General features: G+C 40.1%; 1 protein-coding gene across 1 annotated transcript; it reads left to right on the plus strand.

Moving 5' to 3' along the window:
• The first annotated feature begins 8,075 nt into the window (after window positions 1–8,075).
• Window positions 8,076–10,890, plus strand: LOC136434159 (cytochrome P450 2J4-like). Its single transcript, XM_066426925.1, has 4 exons — window positions 8,076–8,201; window positions 9,166–9,364; window positions 9,903–10,189; window positions 10,681–10,890. Exons 1-4 carry the CDS (start codon window positions 8,076–8,078, stop codon window positions 10,888–10,890), a joined length of 822 nt encoding a protein of 273 aa, XP_066283022.1.

Consider the following 10,890-nt stretch of genomic DNA (forward strand, 5'->3'; position numbering starts at 1 on the left):
CCTATGGCCGCTAGGGGGCAGTATTTAGAACAGACAACAAGTGCATCTTGCAGACAGTCACAGATATGGCAGGACCCATTGGTCCACTGATCTCCAATCTGCAGGGCATTGGAAGTGGCACAACAAAATTTGTTGAGTGATTAAATGCCAGCACAAGTCATATGTTACCTGAATGGTAAAGGTCCAATCTCCTGTTCAAATAGTGTTCTTAATCATTCAATTGTAAGGTTTCTCAATTTCAGCATTGCTATCATAATGTCATAATCTTGTATTGACATGTGCAGTTATGTGACTATGCACAACATAGAAATTTTTACTTTCGCTTTTTACTTGGCAACAACAACATGTACATGTTTATCACTTTCCCACCTGTTTTTCCATTCCATCAAATGTGCAGGCTGCATGAGAAGATGGATAGCAAATAGGTCACAAGAAATATGTGACTGTTATATGTTAACTGTTACAGAACATGTCATGTAAGTTTGTGATTTTCTCCATTTTTATAACCTACACAATATGAAACAACTTCAATGAAACATATATAGAATTAGACTTCCAAAATCTCATATATTAAATGTTGCCAAATGATTGCAATATATACGAATGAAATGCTTTAAAGATTTCTCATTGGTTATATGAAAAAGGTTCCCACTTGCATGTATATATTATCAAGTTATATCTGATTCAGTTAATAATTTTCTCTACCGAAATAACACAAGTCTTGTCACAAAGACGGCTATCTATCATCTTTTAGTGAATTATGAAAATGAGGATCTGATTTGCATCATTTATGCATGCCCAATGATGTTTAATATTCATCAACTTCAGGTATAACATTCCGGTTATTTGACAGAATGTTATATATGATTACAATATTTTCTCATTGATTTTGCCAATAAGGGTCCTCATTTGCATAATTGACAATGTCCTCCACTGATATTCCTCTCTTTGTTAGTCACATGTTTGAAAGTCTTATCATGAAATATAACATTTCATAATCAATTATGGATATTGGCTCCTGATTTGCATAATTAGAATTTTGTTATGTCAATAATATCTTTAGCTGTCTACACACAGAAAATCATGACAATCCATCAACACCTTCTCGTCTCTAAGACTTTCAAAGTCAGAAACAAAATCGGCCCCTGCATTCAGTTCCAGGGTGCTAGGGGGCCAAAACCAGTACCACTTCTTCATAAGTCCAATTATTGTTAAAACTGTCTGATCATGACCATAGGATGTTAAAACATAAGATATGAAAAGCAAAAAATTTCTGCTGCAGTACCACGGGAAGCCACTAGGTGGTCAATAATCAAACTTGTCTTTTGTTTTGCCAACACCGACTATTGTACTCACATACCAATATCATAAGGATCCACATCCACAGCTTCTCCAGCTATACTGTCATCAAAACACCCACCAGAGTACATACACACAAACCGCACTGAAAACATAAAACACCCTCCACTTTAAGTTTGGAATTCCACTTTTCCCATTTTGACAAATGCTTATATTTTCAATATAAAAGCATTTAAGTAAAAAATGTTAACATATAGTTGATGAGTATGATATACAGTTATGATTGATAACAATAACTTTCATGAATATTCATTTTGAAATTTTTTTTCCTGCAGTAATTCCTGCAGAATCTGCAGGAATTCCTGCAGGAAGATTTTGTCCTGCAGGAATTTCTGCAGGAAGATATTTTTCCTGCAGGAATCCCTGCAGGAGTCCCTGCAGGAAGAAGTTAAATTCCTGCAGGAAAACATCTTTCCTGCAGGCATTCCTGCAGGAAGTACCTTAAACATGCATGTATCTAGTTATCAGCAATGTCTGTAGGATATGAGTCCTTTATATTTTGCATTAAGCTATGCTACATCCATGGTTTCTCAGACCCATTCATTTGAAAGAATCTTGTTTTATAAAATTGTTTGTTTCTGTATATGGTTCATCAAGGATATCATTTAGAAGATATAATGTCCTTGGGTTCATCAACAGACACTCAAGGGTCACTGTGCCTTTTCGTTTATCATTCACTTTGTACATACTCACAACATCTCTCAACATCATATGATCATAATTATAAATTCAGTTTATGTCGTGAATCTTGCATGCATGCATGTACTGTAACTGGAGTTTTCAAAGAAGACATCCTTAAAAACCCTGGCATATGTATTGAATCATAATAATCATTGCATAATCATTGCTTCTGGCTACCAAGATCCATAGCTCAAAAAACTAGATGATATCATAATACATTGGAGTTGAAATATGATAGAATGCCAAACATATGAGATGTTATGACTCATATGAATAGAAAGTTTTCTTCCTGACAATATATCCTCTCCAGGTTCAAAATCCTACCATTTAGACCTTTATAAACAAGGAGTATCCATTCCTCCTGATGGAAAATTTTGTAATTATTCGCTCCTTTCATATGCGGGTAAGCCATTGTCCTACAAATGCTGTCCAATTATCAAGTCCTTGGTTGAACAGATCACACATGGACAGGGCGTCTTGTCAAGGGGCTGCTTAGCTAGCTGAGTGTCATCCTGTTTCAGTTAGAGCCTGGAACTGAAACAGGATGACATTCAGGCTACTGCTGAGCATGATCTTGCATGGTAGTTTGTATGCCTTGACTTGGAGCTGGGGTCCAAGCAGAGGTTTGGTTATGGGGCTAGGGGTGGCCCTCCCTTCACAAAAAAAGGGAAAAACCATGGTCAGTACACATATAACCTCCCTGGTCAGTAGTTGTGGCCAAGATTTTTTTTCCCTTCTACCCCCTTGTCTATTATTGTCTCAAACGTGAACTTAAAATCCCTGTGAACACTCCATTTTCTCCCCACCATGAAATTAAAACCACATAAACTTAAATGCATTCACAGTACTCTATACACTATTAAATGTTGGGTAGTTGATGGAAGGAGATTTTCCTCCTTATTGGAAAATGGCATTTACTTTCATGTGCAGCCACACCTCCGTGTCTTATCTGTCATCTCCACAAAGTAAAGTCCTGAAGAGACTGGCTGACTTGTCAGGGGCTGACAAGTCAGACTGACCAGTGATTTTTTTGGGCGCTTCAGTAGTGTTTGCTCTGCAAAAGCGCCCAGTACTAAGCAAAGTCAAATTATTTGTGAGCGTGAACACTCCAAGCCAGATTTAGATGACACCAGTCAAGCCAGCTTGTTCCAAGCTGCCCCTTGAGGTGGTTTTAAACTATTCATTATACTGTTATGAGGTGTATTGAAGCCTTTACTGTGTCTTCAGAATTGTTTTTCATTTTTTATTCTTGTTTGACATACCAATGGGCCAGACCCTATAGATCAGCTCCCTTCCATCAAGAATATTCGGAAGGGATGTGAAATTGTCGTGAATGAGGATCTGGAGGTGCCTTGAGCACGTTCAAGGCCTCATTACTGGTTGGTACTGTGAGTACAAGGAGGTTTAAAATCAATTGAACCCCGTGTACATACTCACAACATCTGCCGGGCCCGTTTAAACCCGGGCAGCACACACACACACCTCCTGACTGCATCCATGACAGCCAAGGAAATTCTATCTTCCAGGTGCCTGATTGTTGTTGCCTCTTATAATGTAAATCAGGGCAATTCACACCTTGACATGAATCAAGGCGTTCAAAGCCAGTGACTACAGGGCATCCCTGTAACTGAAAGGAGATCTCTACTCACTCCTGTGATGTCTCCTAGCCTCAACCAGTCTCCGTGCGATTGCTGGGAAAATAGTAGAAATACTGGCCAAATAGAGTGAATAGTATGCCAGTGAAGCTCAATAGGCGATCTACGGACCTTAAGATTCACTGTATAGCGGACTACCCCTGGTATACTATTCACTCTATTTGGCCAATTTCTACTATTTTCCCAGCAATCGCGCAGAGACTGGTAGAGGCTAATCTCCCCTAGGAATGGAACCTTCTTTGTTAGTATTTTTATCTAGCCTCCTTCAAAGACTTCTAAGAGTGCAAGCGTTCACATTTTGAGCGCTGATTTGCGATTTTCAACATGGGCCTACACTTCAGAGTTCTCACGAAATATTGGATTTATCCAAGTTTATTCAAATAAATAGAATACAACTTCCTCGGTTTACCCATTTTAGGTTTACCCAATATGAATACAGATAAGTATCCCCATTGATATCTAGACCTCCTTGGCATCCCAGAAGTGAATTTTCAGGTTTCTGCACTTTAATATATATGACCTGCTCAGCTTACACATTGACTGATACATACCAAGGAGGTTATACATGTATATTTCCTTGCTGATACCAAAGAGGCTAAAAAATATTGACCTCAAGTTTCTATATACAACTATAATCGGAGATTACGATAGCCCCGACCTATTAAAAGTATCTTAAAGTAAACTTAAGGCCTTGACTTGGCTTTACTAGACTTGACCTTTCAGCTGATACCAAGGTCAGGTCTATCATAATCTCCAGGCATGCAGATGTGGGGAAGAACTTTCAAATTATTAAGTATTCCAAGGAGGTTAAAATAGGACCTCCTTGAGCATTCTGATCAGCCGGGGTTTCATTGGACAGTCCTCCCTAGACCTGTTCTGCAAGTAGAGGTTTTGTCGGGGGGCTAGTGGTGGCCGCAATTTTGTGAAATTAGGGAGACGTACAAAATTGCGGCCACCCCTAACCTCTGCTTGGACTTTTTTTACAACAGCCCCAAGCCAAAGGCACACAAAAAGCCAAGACCCTGCATGCTCAGCAGCCCAACCAAGGACTTGATAATTGGCCGGACTAGTTTGACCCGCATATCAATGGAACAAATAATTACTGAAAAGGGAGAATACTCATTGAAAAAGGAGAATACTCATCGAAAATGGAAATATTCTCTGGAACAAACTTTTGCCAGATGTTTTAATTCATATGTCAATCTTAACATCTTCATGTGTTTGGCATTCTATCATTTCAACTCTATGTCATCATGTGACAATTGCTGGCTCACTGTGATGAGGTAGATTTAATTTTGTAAAGGGATGACAAAAAAGACTTTCTTAGTGTAAGCAAGGAGGTTACCTCCTTGGTGTAAGTGTAACTTTCAAACTGTTAAGTATTCTGATCAGCCGGGGTTTCATTGGACAGTCCTCCCTAGACCTGTTTTCCAAGTAGAGGTTTTGTCGGGGGGCTAGTGGTGGCCACGATTTTGTGAAATTAGGGAGACGTAAAAAATTGCGGGCACCCCTAACCTCTGCTTGGACTTTTTTTACAACAGCCCCAAGCCGAAGGCACACAAAAAGCCAAGACCCTGCATGCTCAGCAGCCCAACCAAGGACTTGATAATTGGCCGGACAATTTGTTTGAACCTTTGTTTATTCATGATAAGCTCAGCTAGTTTGACCCGCATATCAATGGAACGAATAATTACTGAAAAAGGAGAATATTCATTGTAAAAGGAAAATACTCATTGAAAATGGAAATATTCTCAGGAACAAACTTTTGCCAGATGTTTTAAATCATAATGTCAATCTTAACATCTTCATGTGTTTGGCATTCTATCATATTTCAACTCTATGTCATCATGTGACAATTGCTGGCTCACTGTGATGAGGTAGATTCAATTTTGTCAAGGGATGACAAAAAAGACTTTGTTAGAGACCATCATGATCAACCCTTAGACTATTGATCAGATTTGGGTATTTTCAAAACTTCAATCATGAATGCCTTGATGCAAGGTGATTGATGCAAGGTCAGGTACTTTTAAACTCTGCTTGATAGAAGTGTATTAAAAAATGCAATATTTGTATCATAGATATATTCAAGGAGGTTAGAATAGGTTAAAATCCTATTTTAACCTCCTTGATATATTCTTGGTTGTTGAACATTCAGGCATGCATGCTCACACCCTATTTTCAAATTGGCTGGTGGACAAAAACAAAAGCTGACAAAAAAGAAAGCCAATTAATAAAAACGCCAAAACAAGCCAAAAGCAATGGATGCATGCATAATACTTTACCACCAATGTGTGAAAACGGCTGTTGTAGGTGTGATATACAAGAGGGGCCCAAATCTTTTGAGGACAAGTGTCCAGCATGTGGTGGGCAAATATAACACACTTTAAGTGTAACTTTGAAGTAATTTTTCAATCTATCAGGGTTATTTTGTTGCTCTTTTGTGCTTTTGCATTTCAATACCTCTGTAAAAACCCAAAGGGGCGAGTACGCCGCTCCCGGGATTAGAACCCCTGCCTATCCCGATCCGCACGGCTTGGGAAATCAACGAGCTAACCACTAGGCTGTAAGGTCCGGACCAGTTAGACTGGTCAGTTAGTGGAGGTTGATCCCCTGCTAGTCACTTAAACAGGCCTGGGATAGCCTCGAAAGAAGTAAGTCTTATAGAGTACGTAGTAAAGTACTCTTTGCTTTAAAAGAGGTAAAGATTAGAAAGGGTTGCTGAAAAAACTATCCCAAGGGTACTGCAATAGTACTAACGATATTTACTAGTAGTAGGTTAGGTCATTTACTAGAAGTAGGTTAGGTCAGTCAGTTCAAAACCTAAAGGATTGTGATCTGATAGGGACATGTGAGATAGTGAACTACTTATCACCTGATGAAACTATCTTTTATCTTTTCTGATGACCTGAATTACATATCAGTGCATGCATTGTGGCTGCTGGCTAACATCTGGATACAAAGAACATGGAGATCATTGGTCTCTTTAAAGATGGGTGAGAAAAGGGAGGGGAGGTGATTATCACACCCTGGTGATAAAAAGAGTTACAAATAAACCTTCTTTTAAGTTGCAGTATAACATCCTACGGCCATTACGTGCCATTCTTACACATTCTGACCCCTGGCTCTATCTTCAACAAATCAATAAAAATCAATAATCAACCTTCTGCCCTCAGTTTAGATAGACCTTGATGACATAAGATGCTTAATGATTTAACTGTATTGTGTAATAAGGAAAGCCACAATAAGCAATTGTAAGCCATAGATCTTGGTAGCCAGAAGTTGATGATTATGCAATGATTAATGACTATTGTATTTCAATGCAGGTAAACTTGAGTTAAAAAGTAGGTGTTTTTAAAGACATCTTCTTTGAAAACAATTGTAACAGTTAGAGTACATGCATGCAAGCTTCACAAAACAAAGTTGAATAAATAGACAATTGTGTATCATAAAATATATCATGGAAAACGATTGATCAAAAGGTACCTTCCATTGCAATTTTCATTGTTGTGTTCGCCATTGTTCTGGCTTAACAGTTGTAAAACAAAACTTAATGCACAATATGACTCATATTCTACTGACATTGCTGTAAATATAAGGCAATTTCTGATGGAAAAGTGTTTTCCTGCAGGAATTTACCTTCTTCCTGCAGGGACTCCTGCAGGGATTCCTGCAGGAAAAATATCTTCCTGCAGAAATACCTGCAGGACAAATTCTTCCTGCAGGAATTCCTGCAGATTCTGCAGGAATTCCTGCAGGAAGAAAAATTTCAAAATGAATATTCATGAAAGTTATTGTTATCAATCATAACTGTACATTATACTCATCAACTATATGTAAACAGTTTTTACTTAAATGCTTTTATATTGAAAATATAAGCACTTGTCAAAATGGGAAAAGTGGAATTCCAAACTTAAAGTGGAGGGTGTTATAACCTTCTTGGCAAAGGTATTTTAATAAAACATGACAGGGAGTGTTTGTAAAAAAGAAACAGATTACGTTCTCAAAGTTTACCTGCAATGAAGGTAAAAGAACAAGATTTACATCGTTGATGAAAACAGCTACCACAAACTGTTGAGGGTGAGCCATTAATGCAACATTCCCACCCCATGGCCACCCCATCCTAACACCCACCCACACCAAACAGTTGTCCAGCCTAACCATGAAAGATCATGTTTCCCCAGTTTGTTTCACACGCGGCTTACACTGCGCTACCACCAAAGCACTGAAATCTGTCTCTTCACCAGACCTCCTGTTGAGTTGAACAAGTCATGGGAATCGGCCAAAATAGGGACACTTGGAAGGACAACTTAGCTCATATCATCACCCTATGACAAGCTCCAGACCTATATTTTGACAATTTATACTATTTTCCAGCAATCCATGGAGTTTGCTGCAGACTACTGGACTGCCACGATGTCACAGGTCTTCATGCTCCCAGAACATTTCCCGTTCACCACCCTGGACGTGTCTACTCTACTGGTCTTTGTTGCCACCTTCATGTTAGCTGTGAGGTTTTTTAGGGTTGATAAGAGGCCCGGAAACCTGCCTCCGCTAGTGCCTGGAGGGTGGCCCCTGATACACCACATGCCATCTTTAGTTAAGAAAGATATTCGTCTCCAATTTGACAGGTGGGCCAAAGAGCTTGGTGACGTTTACGGTGTCAAGCTTCCTAATGAAATTTATGTTGTGAGCGGATACACGGCTCTCAAGGAAATGATGGAGAAAGATGCGTTTTCTACACGGTTTGATACAAACATCTCGGCTGCTGTTGGGGGTGATCAGGGTAAGTGTCGTATGATTCTCTTGGAGTAGCCCTCCAAGCTAACCCCATCACATATGTTGCACCACACGTTTGCGATAGCAAATCCTGCATGCGCATTCTTAAGACAGTGAAAACTTGTTTGACAGACTCTGCTGCTACCAAGACAGTATCATTTAATCTGCTTCTGGGATAATTATTCTCATATTTTGCACCAATGCTCATAAAAAGGTGACCAGTAATTCAATTCTAGCCAACAAGGCAAACAGAGGCTAGCTGTCGTCCATAACACAGAGGTAAATAAACAAATGATGTTTTGGTATTGTTTGACTAGACATCTTAATGGCCCCTTATGGAGAAGTCTTCAAGAAACGGCGGAGGTTTGCAACCAGTGTGTTCAGACGACTGGGAGTGAAAATGGGCCCAGGGAGCATACAAGATCAAATTCAAGAGGAGGCACGTTTTATTTGTCTAAAGGTATGGGAGTTTATTTTTATCATTCAAGAAACAATTCACACTGCAGAAAATCTATTTTGCTGGCAAATTCATGTTTCCCTCTCAGTTCTTTTCTATCCAGTGTCAGTTGTAACAACAGCCAGCCAACTTAAGTGAAAAAGCACCTTGCTCTCAAAAAGATTTCTTTTCTATCCAGTGTCAGTTGTTACAACAGCCAGCCAGTTTAAGTGAAAATAACTCCTTGCTCTCAAAAAGATCTCCGGATACAAAGAGCAGCCGTTTGACGTCTCGGCTGACCTGACATCAGCCGTAGGGAACATCATCTGTGCCCTGGTCGTTGGGAAACGGTTTGACTATGGAGATACCAGATTCCAGCATCTTCAGATGACGATGAAGAAACTTGTAGTTAAGATGGCCACAATAGCGATTCCTTTCATCCATTACATTCCTAAAGGTAAGCATGCAGTGATTGTACGTTTGTTGATGCTAAACCTTGCACAAAAGATACGGGGGAATAGAGATATCATTTATTTGTATTCAATATAGAGGGCGTTGTGTTTACGTAACGGTTAGGGTGTTTGGCCCAGAACCCAGAGGTCCTGGGTATGAAACCCCTGATGACATGCCACTGATGCTGTGCCCTTGGGAAAGGCACTTTACACGACTTTCCTCACTCCACCCAGGTGTAAAAATTCGTACCAGACTTTTTCCTCACTCCACCCAGGTGTAAAAATTCGTACCAGACTTCAGTTGGGGAAGTAAAAGGTGGTCTAAGGAGAGAACTGGGCCCAGCCTTCCAATATTGCACCCTAGACACAGCGGATATACATTGTATACCAACCCACTGTCCCTTAGGCCTCAATAGGGCTGTAAAACGCACACAAAACTTGTAAGACTCAACTTCAACAAGGTTTAGAGGGATAAATACAAAATTTTATGTAAAAAGACATCAGTCGCTACATCTTCTGAGAATTGTTTCTTCTGCAACACAGTTCAAGATCCACTTGCAGAACTACGCTTCCATTCCGAGAAACTACAGCAGTTCATCCAAGAAGAAATAGATCGACACCGTCTGAACCTTGACCCGGAGGATCCACGAGACTTCATAGACTACTGTCTGCTCCAACTGGACCAGCAGGATGGAGGCAGCACCTGGCTGAACGAAGACAACGTGGGGTACATTCTCAAGGACCTCTTCATAGCAGGGACGGACACCACGGCTGCCACACTGACGTGGGCCCTGCTCTACATGATCCTCTACCCAGACATACAGCAGAAGGTTAGAGATAACGTTTTATCAGATGATTATTGCAATTTGTTTCAATTCATTTTATGAGAAGAATGCAGAATACATTGCGCGGCATAAGCATATTTCAGCAAAGATATAATGGATGACGCGATCATAGTCTCTGTCAACAGAGATCGTGATCAGGATCTCCATCAGTACAATCGGCGATTGTACAGTTAGAGGCCAAGACTGGATTGAAAGACATACTTTTCAACTTCGATTCATGCCATTTTAGATCAAGTTGGATCGACGTGAAACTTGGGATTTGGACCACCCTGGCATCCTGATTGCGATCTTGCCAGATTGTGACATGTACATTATATATTTTGCCTAGTTACCCTGAATATCTTCAATAAATCCCAGTAGATTTGAAAAGCTTGAAGGTTGTTTACAGGTGAGTGATATAATAAACAAACGTATGGAAGAGAAGTCTGGTAATGTTTTTGTATTTGTTTGTTTGTTTGTCTTCTCATGTCAACCAGGTCCAGGCTGAACTTGACAGTGTTCTTGGCGCCACCAAGCCGAGTCTGGCGCACAGAGATCAGCTTCCCTACACCGCCGCCACCATCATGGAGGCCCTGAGAATCCGCCACATCGCACCTACATTGTTTGCTCGCCAGGCAGCTGAGTCAACCTGCCTCTGCGGTTTTGACATTGCGAAGGGAACATTTGTAATCTTCTCTACTCAGTAA

This window comes from Branchiostoma lanceolatum, chromosome 4, assembly GCF_035083965.1.
Source record: "Branchiostoma lanceolatum isolate klBraLanc5 chromosome 4, klBraLanc5.hap2, whole genome shotgun sequence".
Classification (NCBI taxonomy): Eukaryota; Metazoa; Chordata; class Leptocardii; order Amphioxiformes; family Branchiostomatidae; genus Branchiostoma; species Branchiostoma lanceolatum.